Raw genomic sequence first — 15,974 nt, 5'->3', positions numbered from 1 at the left:
ATTCCTTTAAGTACTGCTTTGTTTTGCCAATGATTCCCCTTGTCTTTTGAATTTACAGTAACTATATATTGTGCATTACAAAATCACATAACACCTAAGTCAGACATTTTAGTTGTGTTAGAGAAAAGGATTGTATGTATAATTAATCAGCAAGTTATTGGGGATGGTTAACTTTTACAACCGCTTTATCCCCAAAGCAGCACAACTTCTGCAGCCACTTTACGGCGCTCTCAAACAGAAAAAAGCCACCGACAGCATCGAATGGGTCCCTGAACGCCTTCAGGGGTTTGGTGACGCTAAGTCTGCTTTAGCCGATGCTGCTCTTCTGGCCCACCCTTCCCAGTCAGCACAGATAGCATTGACAACTGATGCATCTGACGTGGCAGTGGGGGCAGTTTTGGAGCTGCGCGTCTCAGGTGTTTGGCAGCCACTTGCTTTTTTCAGCCGTACTTTGCGGGACAATGAACGCAAATACAGCGTTTTTGATAGAGAGCTGCTTGCTCTCTACCTGGCTACACCCCATTTTAGATATTTTCTGGAGGACCGCTCATTTACTGCCTTTGTGGACCACAAGCCCCTCATCTTCGCCATGTCCAAAACATCTGACCCCTGGTCCGCACGACAGCAACGCCACCTTGCTGCCATTTCTGAATTCACGACTGACATTCAGCATGTTGCCGGCGAGTCCAACTTAGTGGCCGACTGTCTGTCCCATGCTCTGATCTCCCCAGTTTATGTCGGAATCGATTTTTCTGCTATGGCTGCAGAGCAGCGCAGTGATGCAGACATCCTTGCATTACCGTCTACCACGGGCCTCCAGCTGGAGGAAAGACAGATACAGGAAGGTGGTCCTCCTCTGATCTGTGATGTCTCTACTGGCTGTCCCCGCCCTCTGGTTCCTGTTTCGTGGTGCCGCCGGGTTTTTGACACCTTACTCTCCCTATCACATCCCGGCATTAGGGCCTGAGTAAAACTGGTTGGTTCTAAATTAGTTTGGACTGAACTGCACAAAACAGTTAGAGAATGGGCTGCAGCCTGTGTCCAGTGCCAGCGTGCTAAGATCCAGAGGCACACTAAAGCGCCCTTGGAACCATTTCCCATCCCTAACAAGCAGTTTGATCATGTGCATGTAGACCTTTAGGGTCCCCTTCCTCCATCACAGGATTTCACACATCTCCTGACCATGATCGATCGCACTACCCGGTGGCCGGAAGTGGTACCCCTGTCAGCCACAACAACAAAAAATGTTGCCCAAGTGGACTGAAATGTGGCGTAGGCGAATCAGGTAAAAATGCCCCAGGGACACGCAGGGGCTGACCGAAAACCAGTTCAGCTGTGGAAGCGCCAAGGTCCTCTTTAACGGCTGAACGCAAACCAAGCATGACCCATGGAAGGCGGTCAACCCAGTTGCCATCAGTCAAAGAAGCGCGGAGCGCAGCTTTCAATGACCTGTGGAACCGCTCACCCAACCCATTAGCCTGCGAATTGTACGCAGTGGTGCGGTGGATCTTGACCCCCCACACCATCGGCCATGACGGACCAAAGCTCTGAAACGAACTGTGGGCCCCTGTCAGAGGTAATGTCAGAGGGAGGGCCAAAGCGTGCGACCCAGGTGGACAGAAAAGCCCGGGCCCACCGGGCTTTTCTGTCGTTGTGGATGACAGGGGTACCACTTCCGGCCACCAGGTAGTGCGATCGATCATGGTCAGGAGATGTGTGAAACCCTGTGATGGAGGAAGGGGACCCAAAAGGTCAAACCGCTTGTTAGGGATGGGAAATGGTTCCAAGGGCGCTTTAGTGTGCCTCTGGATCTTAGCACGCTGGCACTGGACACAGGCCCGGGCTTTTCTGTCCACCTGGGTCGCACGCTTTGGCCCTCCCTCTGACATTACCTCTGACAGGGGCCCACAGTTCGTTTCAGAGCTTTGGTCCGTCATGGCCGATGGTGTGGGGGGTCAAGATCCACCGCACCACTGCGTACGATCCGCAGGCTAATGGGTTGTGTGAGCGGTTCCACAGGTCATTGAAAGCCGTGCTTCTTTGACTGATGGCAACTGGGTTGACCGCCTTCCATGGGTCATGCTTGGTTTGCGTTCAGCCGTTAAAGAGGACCTTGGCGCTTCCACAGCTGAACTGGTTTTCGGTCAGCCCCTGCGTGTCCCTGGGGCATTTTTACCTGATTCGCCTACGCCACATTTCAGTCCACTTGGGCAACGTTTTTTCCCTCAGGGAGACTCCTTTCGTATTCCTACCCCTGTTCACCATTGTTTGCCCCAGTCCTTTGTTGCTGAGACCTCTAAATTTGTTTTTGTTCGACACAATGCACACAGATCACCCCTACGACCTATGTATGATGGCCCTTTCAGAGTCCTTGAACCAGGGCCTAAACATTTTCTTTTGGATTTGGGAGGGCGTAAGGAAACTATCTGTATTGATAGGCTCAAACCTGCTCCTGTCCTGGCGGAAGATCAGGTGGTAACGGCCCAAGCTCCTCGCAGGGGAAGACCCCCCTCCACTATTTTAATGGACCACTGTTCTCCCTCCAGAGATCCTCATCTATCGGAGCTCAATTCCCCTGCAGCCCCTCCGTGTCTCCCTCGTCCTCAGGCACGGATGTCCCAGGATCATCCTACAGGTTGCAAGTTCAGCCGTTTTGGACGTTTGTTGGGGGGCATATGTGGCGGACTCTCACTCAGTGGAGAGGTTGCAGTTATGTTTGTTCAGATGTGTATATATATGGGTTTCTGTACAGTTGCTCTCAGTTGGAGTAGAGTAAAGAACTGTTTAAACCTGCCTGCTTTGTGTCGTCATCTTCACTCCTCCAGAGTTTAATCATATTTTTTTCACTTAAAGTCAACAATAACATATAAAATATACAGATAAACAAATAAATATGCCAGAAGGTATAATAATATAATCGTAAAAAACAAGTACAGTCAGCAGGAAAGATAAACAAACTTACAAACCGATGTGTTTAGGAGTGTCATATATACATATGCATATAAACATACATACATACATATATTATACAACTACACATATCTTCTATGTAGATAAATTGTCCAGAATATGTAGTTGGGAACATGTTGAAATGGTTTTTTGTGCCTTTTGGTGAGAAGTGGGTTTAATAGTACTAAAATATTGTTTAAGCACAATTAGATAAACATTAAAGTCTGGCTTTTATTTTAGAAATTTGAATTTATGCAAAGGATATTTAGCTAAGATAATTAACAGATTGATAAGGAAAGGTTTGGGGGACATTTTTTTGCAACTAAAAACCAAAGTCTTAGAGAGTATGGACACAACCAAAACAAATGTGTAACAGATTCTGGAGGAAGGTCACAAAATGTGCAGTTCACAATAACACCAAAACTAAGAAAAATTTAGAGAAGCCAATTAATCAAATTTTCATCTTTTTTGGAAAGCCGGAGTGCCCGGAGAGAAACCAAGGATGTACGGGGAGAACACGCAAATTACATGCGGAAAGACCCCAGGCTGGAAATCAAACCTGGAACCTTCTTTTGAAATAGTCCAATACTGAACACAAATTCTGGCCAGAATTTGATATTTTGAAAGAACCTGTTTTTTTCAGTATGGGAATACTTCCGGTTGAAAGAAGTATTCAAATGCATTAAAAGCCACCGCTAAGGCCATTTCTTCCAGTGCATAAATGAAAACAGTTTTAGCAAAATATTTCAGGCATGTTTTACCGACCTCCCAACAACTTTTACGCTTAACTTGCTTTACAGTTTGAGTGTCTTTTTCAGCGTTAGATTGAGGCTGTTCAGATTCTGCTTGAGTCGATTTGTTTGCTTTCTCAGCCAAGATATTTTCCCCAGCATTTTCCCATCTTCTATTTAGATATTTTTCACATTGTTTTTCCTCTAGTTTTTCCTTCTCGCGTTGATTCTGTTCTTTAAGACTCTCTATTTTCACGTAAATCTCCTCAATCGTTTTCTGACATTGCTTAATCTTGGCCTCTTGCTTCACTTTATTTGCACGAAGAATTTGATTCTCAGATCGAAGGTGTGTGTTTGTTGGTTCATGTTCTTTATATTTGTTTATCTGGGCTTTTTGTGTTGCAATTAACTTGCCCTTGTCCACATTTTCTTGTTCGATCTCGTTCACCAGATTTTGAAGATATGCGTAATCTTTGTCCTGTTCTCTTATCTTGGATTTAAGTGAAATTATAACATCATCTATTTTATCCCCCTTTTCCATCAAATATGTGTTGTGTTCTACTAATTCGTCGCGGGTCTCCAATAGTTTTTTCTGTCCTTCTATCTTACCTCTTAATTCTTCACCTTCTTTCTGGAGCTGTTTTATTTGCCCCTGATACTTTTCTTCCAAGGCATCTAACTCATCCTGAAGATTGTTATTTTCTTCTGTCTTCTGTCTAATCTGATGTAAAATTCTTTCATGCTTTTTTTGCAAGTCCTCCTCAGGTAGCAGTTGTTTATCCATCTTCCTGTGTGTTTTTTAAATGCAGGTTATTTGCAGTAATTTGTCAGAGCGTCTAATCCTACCATTGTAAACAGAAAACTGACCCGCGGTGTACTTACTGAGCCTGTTACGTCATAGTGACGCATCAAAGACACATAGAACGATACGCCCATCTGACTATTTTGCGACACGCCTCTCGTTCCATTTCGCGGGAACGCCCATCGCACTGTAATCGTTAAGGAAGTCACTAGAATGGGACCGCGTGGGCGATTTCTATAATAGATTCCACATTTTAACTAAGGTATTATCTATGTCCTCATAAGCCTGTGCCTTAAAGTGACGGTAAAGGCATTTTGTCGCACAAAAGTATCCGCTGTCAAAGGCTAAAATGTAGAATTTGGTGATATAGATATTTTTTGCAACCACTGATCTCTCTATTAGAATAACTAAATAAAGAAATCAGCGTTGGTAACTGGTTGCACTTCTTTAAAATATTAACAGAGGCAGTGGTGTTATTTAAGATCAGACATCAAGTCTGATCCAAGGAGGCAGGGGCGTCAGCTGAACCAATACTATACAGGGGCACAATAGGGCACCAAAAAAAAAAAAAAAAAAATGGGACAATTATTAATTTTTAAAAAGCATGGGCACAGATAATTAATGCAAGCATGCGAGCAAATATTTTTATAGTACTTATTTATTGTTATAAAGCGTCATATGTAGATTGTACAATCAGATTGTTATTTTCTGCATTGTTAAATATCTACCTGAATCAAACTGAATTGAATTGGCCCACTTGTGAACTTAACTGTATATCTCTATTCCACTACTGATGAAGGTACAATTTATCTTCATTAAATACTTGAAAAAACTTAAACTGAAAATTTTAAATGTGCAACTGTAAAAGGAAAAACAAAAAAACACCTCTACATACATACATGTCTATTTTTGCTCATCCTATGATGGTGTGATGGCGATGATCATATCAGGTGTGTATATCATGATGGGAAAGATGGGAGAGCTGTATGTTAATTTTTTTAACAGTAAATGGTAGTGTCTCGGCCAGTGGCAGTTGGTGGAGTTTTCTCCAGGGGGCGCTATAAATTCAAAATAGACGTATACTAAAAACCAGTCAAACATACACTAAGTTATCACACCAGTATATTTATATGAATTGCCAAGAACAAAAACATAAAAAAAAAAAAAAAATTATTTATGAAGCTTTACATTTTGTCCATAAATATTGCCCCTCTGAGGCTTTGTGAAGTAAAATCTGTTTTTTACATGGTCCAATAAGGTTTCAAAAACCTAAAAAAAATAATGTACCAGTTTAAATTTGGAGAATCTATTGCCCAGCTTTATATTTTTTAATATATAAAAACTATTTGTTCTCTGAAAATGTGTTTATATAAGAGCAACTATGCAGATTGAGAAACATTTATAAAAAGTACACTATATTATATTATTTCCCATGTGAATCCTTGATGTTTATTCTTCTTTGCCTTTTCTACAAAGTGCTTTAAATCAGTCCTAACTGTCTTTATCCATGCTGGGTTAGATCCTGATGTTTGAAAAAGGGAAAGCAGGGTAAATCTACATGCACTTAGCCAAGCATTCTTGCTAAACCAGGTCCTGGAAAAGGACTTTTCTTGCCTCATCTTTCTCTCTCTCTCTCTCTGGTGATCAAATACACTTCCTGTCATCTTAGGGCTGCAGCAGAGCTATGAAAGTGGAAAATTAATTACTAAGAAAATCAGTGCCTCAGGCACTGCAGATCCACAACGTGCCCCTGTGAAAAGGGTCTGCTGTTGCAAGGAGGTTTATTTTATAGTATTTTATAGTTTATTCTTATTTAGACAATAACAAAAGTTTTACACATTTATCATAAAATGCCTCGAAACAGCTTATATGCGAGCAAATACATGTAGAATAAGAAAAACACACAGTTTCTGGTGCTGCTGAGGCTCCACGTTGTCCCAATGAATTACTTTTACATTTAAATCACTGGATAAATACATTTATTCATTAATGGGATGGACTAAAAATGCTAATAAAAGTATGTAGTTTTGAATAAGCTTAAAACTAACTCTGATGCAGATAACAAGACATACACCGGCCGAAAGAAATTAAACAAAAAAAAAAAAAAAAAGCAAACCAAATAAAAAAAAAAAACAAAAAGAATAATAAAAACATATTACATCATGTTTCCAGAGCATTTTCCTGTACAAAAAGGGTTGGAGCTACTTTGGTCAATGGATGGAGAAAACTCAGATTTAGACTTGTCTTATGATGACGAACCCATCCTGGATTCAACCTACCAACCATCCCCACAGGGCAGGGCTCCAGAGCTGTATGCGTCTCTTTAATGGCCCCCTTGCAGCTCCCTGAAGCTTTTTCAAAGATGTATGAAAATGGAAAAAAGATTTTTTGTTTGTTTTTTGTGTGCAGGAGGTCAAACAAACAATCATTATGTTTCCAGTGCTGTAAAAATGTTTATAATAAATGAATACAAATAACAAATGTAAAAATGTCTGTCAATGAAGATGACGTTAGGTTAATTGGCTTCTCTGAATTGTCCTTAGCTGTGAGTGTGTGTGTTTATGTGTTGCCATGCGACAGACTTGCAACCTGTTCAGGTTGTACTCTGGCTCTTGCTACTGGAGATAGGCACCGTCCCCACTGTGACCTTGACAAGCACTAAGCTGGAGAAATTGGACAGATGATATAAATATATAAATTTATTCAGTAGATGGAAGTGAGCATTATTGATGGGAAAGTAGGCCATTCTTGTGCATGTGGGGATTTTCTAGTTCCCTTCCATAATGGTCCACTATTTTCTCCATTAATTGATTGACTGATTGACTCTATTGATCTCACAGTGGAGAAATTCACTCGTTATAGATAGATATTTATATATATAGTTATTGCACGGGGTATCAAATGTTAAATTGCACATTATACGTTGCACAAGTTATTGCCGTTATAGTGTTGCATTGTAGAGTCTGATGGAAGCAGGGATGAATGACCTGCTGTAGCACTTCTTTTTACAGACAGGGTGTAAAAGTCTTCCACTAAAGGAGCTGCTCAGCTCCTCTACAGACTGGTGCAGAGGGTGGAAGGTGTTGTCCATGATGGATGTGAGCTTGGACAGCACCCTCCTCTCAGCCACTTCCTCCACTAATTCCAGAGTACAGCCTAGGACAGAAGGGGCCTTTCTCACTAGTTTGTTCAGTCTCTTTTTGTCCCGTTTTGCGCTGCCAGGCGCCCAGCTGACGACAGCGCAGAGGAGGGCTGATGCTACCACAGAGTTTTGGAAGGTTTTAAGCAGGAACCTGCTCACTCCAAAGATCTCAGCCTCGTCAGGAGGTGGAGGCGGCTCTGGATTTATGAGCCCAGTCTGGACCTTTAATGATTAAATCTGTTAACTGCAACCGTAAATTATATTAAACAAGTATGGAAATATATGGATGGGTTATTAGGATCAAACAGGGAGTAATAAATGGAAAAGATAAATAAGACCTTAAGGACTGGGTATAAAATAACATTTCACGAATCAAAATATTGTCAACAACATACAACAGAATGTATTGAATCTTTTTAGAAAAGAAATTGATTAAATACTGCAACTTCATAAAATGTGGAGAAAATACAGCAAGGCAAATACTTTCCAGATGCCTTGCAAATAATGTAAGGTAATAATCTGATTTTGCATCAATATATGAAAAGTCTTAGCAAATATCTTGACATTTAATTAAAAATCCTTACTTAAACTACTTTTTTTTTACATAAATGTAATAAAAATGTTTAAAACAATATATTTTTCTGGGTTTTTAGTATTTCATTTACTTTAACATAATTATTTATTATTATTTGTTAGATTGACATTGAATATAATTGAATCCAGATGCAGCAGAAATATACACAGGCTGCCAAAGGCATGTTGCAGATCTGAATTGCCACCACAGCAGAGCTTACACAGCACTGGCAGCAGGTAAGATGGTTTTCAGTGTAAGGAAGCCATTAGGGAGAGATTTCTATTATGCAGGAAGGCTGCTGCAATGATTTTCTCCCATGAACCCGGGTTCAAACACCTTTAATCAAAGGTTAATTCCACCTCACTTCCTACATTGTTGATAGGGGTTTGTTCTCATCCAGCAGCTTTGTGATAAATCTGTCCAAAGAAACTTCAAAGAATAAAGAACAGTTTTTTGTTTTTATTGCTGATTAAGTATACATACATATGCATTCCCCTAACAAAACTAAAATGTCTGACTTAGACAAGAACATGATATAAAAAGGCGTTATGTAATTTTGTAATACACAATATATAGTTACTGTACATTCAAAAGACAAGGGGAATTATTGGCAAAACAAAGCAGTATTTAAGATTCACAAATGTCATCAACGTCATTCATTACACCAACAGTGGAGTTACTTTTTCACACACAGTAAATCAACTTTCCCAGCAGGATGTTTCATTTTTTTATTTCTCAGACAGCATCCCAATGTTTCAGTCTGATGTACAATGCGAGAGCAAAGATAGGAAAGCCCTGCAGATAGTTTCCATGAGGAATATTAAACATTTCCTGACGCCATGTCTTCATTAGAACTGATCTTGCAGCGACAGGCTGTGATAAATATTCAGCTGATTATGTGCAGCTGTCACCGATCAGCTTGCCCAGAATGATCTGTTGTTTTTCTCCTTACGTTTTCTGGGCTCTCTCCTCCACATAGAGCTGCATCTGTGAAAGCCAAACAAACAAATATGAGTAACAGTAAACAGATGCATTTCAGCACACAATATGGAGGACAATACAGAAAATAGCATCACAGGAAGAAGCCTTAGGATGAACTGCACATTAGAACCCAGCAGGGTTTTCTGAAAGTTTTTCCTTTCGGCTCACTTTAACTATGTCGGACGTCATGGACTTCAGTGGAATGAGTCTGGGCTCCTTCATGTGAACTTCCTGCTCATCAGCGACGATCCATGGAAAATCCTGCAAAGACGAATGAGCATAAGTGACTAAAATCATGCAAACAGTTGCATATTCTAGCAGCTGACTTCATTAAGAGCCTTCATCTGCGTACAGCGCCTCCTAAAAGTATTTTCATCCCTTCAAACTTATTTAAACGTTTTGTCGCATTCGAATTAGAATTTTTTAAACTGTTATGTGATCAACCAGTGGCTTACAAACTTCCTTTTCCAAAGTCCAATTTAGATTTCTATATATGGTCAAAGGTGAGGATGGTAAGTGAAGTAGCACTTTAAGCACAACTTAATTGGGTTTAATGTTAAAAAAAAAGGGAAAGAAAAAAAGAAATTGAATTTCTTTTCAATTGAGAATAAATAACAAATAAGCTGAGCCAGAAAAGAAACAAAACTCTCAAACAATAAACAACTGAAGCTGGGGTGGTTGATTGACATACAATTTTTAATTCTTATCAATACATAATCAAAAATAAAGTTGGAAAAAACAAAAAGAATTCTTACAACAAAGTAGTCAAAAATGTGCAACTGTATCCTAAATGTATCAATTTTTTTTTATGTTAAATTTTTCATTTTTTTAAATATAGGAATTAAGGGTATAATGAAGTAAACAGATATTTTATCCCTAAACAGCATCATAAAGAACAGTTGAATAAAAATGACTCAAACTAATTGTAATATTTTTTCGCAAAGTTCTTTAAAATCTTCCTCTTAGTCATTTATTAGTGTTTTCATTACACAAAGAAGTAGCACACATCTCAGTACAAATAAGTAAACCTTCACTGTTGTAAAGAAAATCTCTAAATACCACACCACTGAACCTCTGGATGCCTTTTATTTGGTTGTTTTAGGATTTGTTTGTGTATATTTGTGCTGACGAGGAGTAATTTTTGCTCCCAGGGAGGTTCTGGGTGGTCCTCTTTGCTTTAAAGGAAAAGTCCGGTCATATTCAGAACACAAACTTCTGAAAGTACTTGAAGTATGAAATTGTTAGATATTTTTCAATAAATGATGAGTGTTTTTAATTAAGAGTAATTTAATTTGAATGTGCTTTACTGGAGACATCCAAGTTTGTCAAAGAACACTACTGCCACCTACTGGTTTGTGACATCACGGTGCGGTATCAGCTGTTGAGCAAGTCCCAGTGCTGTATCTGGTGTTTGTTGCAACGCTCTATTATCCATGATGGTGACGACCAGTGCACTATACGAAGCAGTGTGTTGGAGTTATTATGATTTCTGTTGTTTTTATCATTTTATTCATTTATATCTTTTATATTGCTCTCAATCATTTGTTTTTCTATGTTACTCTCATCATTGAAAAAAGTGTATGAAGGCCATAAGACAGTCCAATGTTTTGCAAGAATGCTTTCCTGTTTTTCATTTGAGAAGCAGAGAAGTGAAAAGTCATAACCCCGACACCTTGTGTAAAGCGTATACTGAAACCAGGCAAGTTCCCTATCTTAAAAGTTCATGCTATGTCTAAGAGACTGCGTAATCGAAACTAACTCCTGCTGTTGTAATGTGTTGACTGCTCAATAAAAAGCCTGGCAAGTGTTGAGGAAAGCGGAGATGCAGAGATTGACAGTTCAACTCTGGACTCTCCTATGCAAAGCATTTTAGGAAAAATCTTACACTGTCTTTGTTTCATTTTTTATAGGTTAAAGTTAGGAAAACTTAACAACCCTAACAAGTGAGTAACGGATTAAGGACGTGTTTTTTTTCCTGGCCAGAAGTTCAATGGCAAATCCTCCCTCTTCAAGTTGGAAATCCAACGACCAGGACCGCAGTAACTCGTACGTGGACGATCATGAGTCTGAAAGGTGAAATAACTAATTTTGTTTCACTTTTACTTTATGTTTTGCAACAACCCACTGCCATGCACGTTGGCATTGTCAGTTTAACTATAGCTCTTGTGAATTTCAATGGCGAAGTCTTCTGGAAATCATAAATAATTGTTGATTGCAGATGTGTCTAGTAGTTCTCATTGATTTGGCTTGTAATGATTGGCCTTGGCTTACCGCACTGTGACGTCACTGCCGGAAGATGTCAGGAGTGAGGTGTTACTATATTTCGGCAAAAATGGCCGCTCCCAGACTCAGTGATTGTGACGAAAATTATTGTTTTTATTTTTTTACTGATTAACGCTAAATTGATTAAATCACCGCGATCGTATTAGTTTTAGGTATAAATAATGACCCAGTGGTTATTCCTTGCTGACCGGACTTTTCCTTTAACCCACTGTCCGTCTAGTTCTATGAAGCAGTTTCACTTCACTAACAAACATTAAACACAGGTTACGTTGGGGTTGATGTTTAAAGGACTGTCTGACAGAAAGCCTTTAGAAAACAACCAAATTGCAAATCCCACCTTTTAGGTTTGGATCTATATAAAAAAATCGCAATATAAACATGGAATAAATTGAACGTAGAGATAATTTCACCAAGAACTGCATTGAGTCCAATAACAGCTCACCTTAATAACTTGAACCTTCTCCATGTTACGTGTGGCAGCATCTCTGGTGTGCACAAGCACCGTGAAAGAACAACCTGAGGCAGGAACAAAACGTTTCACTCTTTTCCACATTTCAACGCATCTTTTCTTTTGTCCACCCGTTAGAGCTTCTAATCCCCCTCATTGTTACCTGGTGGGTTGTTGTTTAAAACAGCATCACACACGCTGATCTTCAGGATGAACGCTCTCAGCAGCTGCTCCACGTGTGACAGCAAAGTCTCTGAGCTGTTCCCATCAAACACAGCGGTTAGTGATCAGAAATACCCCCCAATTTGATTTCACAGAAAAGCTGGAAGCAAACCTGATTGAGAGGAGAGGAGGTTGGGAAATCTCAAAGACAAATCTCTCCACTGGATGATGCTCTTTGTCCATGATGACCACCACCACTTTCTCTGCATCGTTCTAAAGCACATAGATAATGATTTAGACTTAAATGGAAATATCATGAAAACTGACAAACAGAATTTTGTTTTGTAAAGTTTTCATGACATTTCCATTATTTAAAGTGCAGCATTGATCATATGTAAGCAGTGCGGCAGAAAAAACGTGGTGCAAAAAACATGCATTGATATGGAAGTTCAGAATATTAGATATATATGGTGCAATAATGCANACTGTCCGTCTAGTTCTATGAAGCAGTTTCACTTCACTAACAAACATTAAACACAGGTTACGTTGGGGTTGATGTTTAAAGGACTGTCTGACAGAAAGCCTTTAGAAAACAACCAAATTGCAAATCCCACCTTTTAGGTTTGGATCTATATAAAAAAATCGCAATATAAACATGGAATAAATTGAACGTAGAGATAATTTCACCAAGAACTGCATTGAGTCCAATAACAGCTCACCTTAATAACTTGAACCTTCTCCATGTTACGTGTGGCAGCATCTCTGGTGTGCACAAGCACCGTGAAAGAACAACCTGAGGCAGGAACAAAACGTTTCACTCTTTTCCACATTTCAACGCATCTTTTCTTTTGTCCACCCGTTAGAGCTTCTAATCCCCCTCATTGTTACCTGGTGGGTTGTTGTTTAAAACAGCATCACACACGCTGATCTTCAGGATGAACGCTCTCAGCAGCTGCTCCACGTGTGACAGCAAAGTCTCTGAGCTGTTCCCATCAAACACAGCGGTTAGTGATCAGAAATACCCCCCAATTTGATTTCACAGAAAAGCTGGAAGCAAACCTGATTGAGAGGAGAGGAGGTTGGGAAATCTCAAAGACAAATCTCTCCACTGGATGATGCTCTTTGTCCATGATGACCACCACCACTTTCTCTGCATCGTTCTAAAGCACAAAGATAATGATTTAGACTTAAATGGAAATATCATGAAAACTGACAAACAGAATTTTGTTTTGTAAAGTTTTCATGACATTTCCATTATTTAAAGTGCAGCATTGATCATATGTAAGCAGTGCGGCAGAAAAAACGTGGTGCAAAAAACATGCATTGATATGGAAGTTCAGAATATTAGATATATATGGTGCAATAATGCAATGTTTTGGTTTGTTGTTGTCAGTGTGATGCAGAGTCAGAGACATGATTAGGAGTTTTTCAGCAGTCTGATGGTGGTGGGGAAGAAGCTTTTTCGGATTCTGCTGAACCTGCATTGAATGCTGCAAAGCCTCTTCTCAGAGGGCAGCAGGGAGAACAGTCCATGGTGGGGAAGGAGGAGCCCAGATGATCTTCTCTGCTGTTCTCACCACTCTTCTCACCTTCGTCCAGTCTGAAGCGCTGCTGCCTCCACACCACACAGTGAGACAGCTGGTCAGAACGCTCTCTATGGTGCTTCTGTAGAAGGTGGTGAGGATGGGTGGGGGCAGGTGGGCTCTCCTCATCCTCCACAGGAAGTGCAAAGTGCGCTTCTGTGCCCTTTTGACCAGTGAGGTGGTGTTTACATTCCAGGTGATGTTGTCTGTGATGTGCACCCCCAGGAATTTGGTGCTGTTGACCACCTCTACAGCTGAGCTGTTGATGACCAGTGGAGCATGGTTAGGCTGGTTCTTCCTGGAGTCCAGGATGATCTCATTCGTCTTCTCCATGTTCAGGATCAGGCTGTTATCTTTGCACTAGTCCACCAGCTGCTTCACCTTCTCTCTATAGTCTAGGTCGTTGTCGTCTCTGATGAGGCCCACCACCAAGGTGTCATCTGCAAACTTCACGATGTGATTGGTGGTGAACCTCGGTATGCAGTCATGTGTCATCAGGGTGAACAGCAGGGGGCTCAGGACGCAGCCCTGAGGGGAGCCTGTACTTAGGGTGATGATATCAGAGGTGTTCTGTCTGACCCGGACTGATTGAGGTCTGTTGGTGAGGAAGACTAACAGCCAATTGCAAAGGGTTGTACTGAAGCCCAGCTGTTCCAGTTTGCCCACCAGATGCTGTGGGATGATGGTGTTGAAAGCTGAACAAAAGTCCAGGAACAGCATCTGCATGTGGGTGTTCTCCTCCAGGTGTGCCAGGCTCAGGTGGAGAGCAGCAGAGATGGCGTCCTCAGTGGACTGGAATGCATCGAATGTTGGGGGGAGACTGGAGACGATGTGTTCTTTAACCAGCTTTAAGTCATTGAGTGAGGTGACCTGAGGGTTCGTTGGGACCGAAAATATGGTGGCAGAATCAAAGCATGCAGGCACCATGGATCGGTCCAGCAAGGTGTTAAAGATGTCTGAGGACACCAGCCAGCTGACCTGCACACTCCCTGCCCAGGTATGTTATCTGGGCCTGGGGCCTTTTATGGTAAGTGGAAACTAAGCAGAAACAGCCTGTCATCATTGGACTCATCTTACCTTCTCAATGAGCGGCTTCACACAGTGTAACGTATCCTGGATGTATTGATTCAGCTCAGGGTGACAGGACATCTGGAAATGATTGTACCAACCAGAAGAGCAGGGTCAGACTTTTCAAACAGAATAGCCTTAAAACTAACTCCTGTGCATTTCTATAGAAATCTTTACCTGCACAGGTACATTGTATTTCTTCCTCTTCTGGAAGATTCCAGAGGGATAAACTTCACGGACGTAGAGGATGAGGTGAATGGCGACCTCCAGGAACTCGCACAAAATGTCAGCAACCACTGAAAGAGAGAGATAATTCCAATCAGGCCACTGATGGGACCGTTATTTACCAATGAACACAAACAGACAGCACTAAGCCTACTCCTGTTCATCTTTAATATCACCAGTATCTAAATATTAATATTCAAGCTTTTCCCTTCCATAAATCTTATTAGAGTCAGACTGATAGACTGATCAGGCGGCTGATATTTGTGTTTTTTTCTTGTATTGGTATCAGCCAATATGCCTGTTCATCAGTGCCTTCAGCAGCCACACCTTGAGACTGTGTGAAGAACATGATTGCTGCTTCCTCCATTTGTTATCTATTGTTAGTGTGTTGTTTGCTAATAAATGTCCATTTTCTTTACAATGAAACTTGTTGTTGATTTTGTCATTTTATTATGTAAATGGAGAAAGAGAAAGCAATATTGACCATAAAATCAGCAGCACTTGTCAGGGACTAGATAGATCGATATCAAATAATTAGTCAAGCTAGAAATCTTTAAGCCAGATAAACAACCAATTTAATCATGCATCAAAATGTTTGTAAACGTACATTCATATCTAGATTTATTGCAATAAATGATCTTAACTCATTTAAAGTACAGAACAGCATCATTAGTCCTGTACTGAAAGGCAGACTTTCTATATTAGTTAAATGTTACAGAAAAACAGTTTTAATGTATTTTAAAAAGCTTTCAAGTGAAAAACAAACATCCTTGATAATTAAGCTCCACAAAAGTGAAATAACTGAGTAAATCTATTTCTATGAAGGACCTTTTTATCTAATGCTCCAAAATAACATCTACCGGTAGTGCAGCAACCTGCTATCAAAATGAAGCTGCATTCAATTTAAACTTTGTTTAATTATCATGATAAAAACTGCAATAAAAAAACAACGGTTCTGTTAAGAGTTTTCACAGGTCAGGGAGGAAGTTAGAAAAGGATTTAAGGATGGGTTAGGTTATAAAAAAA

At 40.4% G+C, this 15,974-nt stretch overlaps 1 protein-coding gene across 4 annotated transcripts in view; it reads right to left on the bottom strand.

The window, feature by feature from the left end:
* Window positions 1-9,143: 9,143 nt before the first annotated feature.
* The window catches only part of mad2l2 (MAD2 mitotic arrest deficient-like 2 (yeast)), a 9,595-nt gene continuing 2,764 nt past the window's right edge, over window positions 9,144-15,974 (bottom strand). Inside the window, exons 3-8 of one of the 4 annotated variants that reach the window (XM_015398260.1) lie at window positions 14,733-14,804; window positions 13,132-13,232; window positions 12,961-13,055; window positions 11,905-11,978; window positions 9,348-9,440; window positions 9,144-9,185 (exon numbers count right to left, since the gene is read on the bottom strand). In XM_015398260.1, coding sequence (XP_015253746.1) covers window positions 9,147-9,185; window positions 9,348-9,440; window positions 11,905-11,978; window positions 12,961-13,055; window positions 13,132-13,232; window positions 14,733-14,804 — 474 coding nt within the window. In that variant the 3' untranslated portion in view covers window positions 9,144-9,146. Of the gene's footprint in view, window positions 9,186-9,347; window positions 9,441-11,904; window positions 11,979-12,680; window positions 12,866-12,960; window positions 13,056-13,131; window positions 13,233-14,732; window positions 14,805-15,974 lie in introns of those variants that run through there. The other 3 variants (XM_015398262.1, XM_015398259.1, XM_015398261.1) reach the window with 3 other exon arrangements.

Source organism: Cyprinodon variegatus, unplaced genomic scaffold (genome assembly GCF_000732505.1).
Source record: "Cyprinodon variegatus isolate N-32 unplaced genomic scaffold, C_variegatus-1.0 Scaffold921, whole genome shotgun sequence".
Classification (NCBI taxonomy): Eukaryota; Metazoa; Chordata; class Actinopteri; order Cyprinodontiformes; family Cyprinodontidae; genus Cyprinodon; species Cyprinodon variegatus.
The sequence above is the reverse complement of the archived record's forward strand: the minus strand, read 5'-3'. Positions and strand labels throughout refer to the sequence as shown.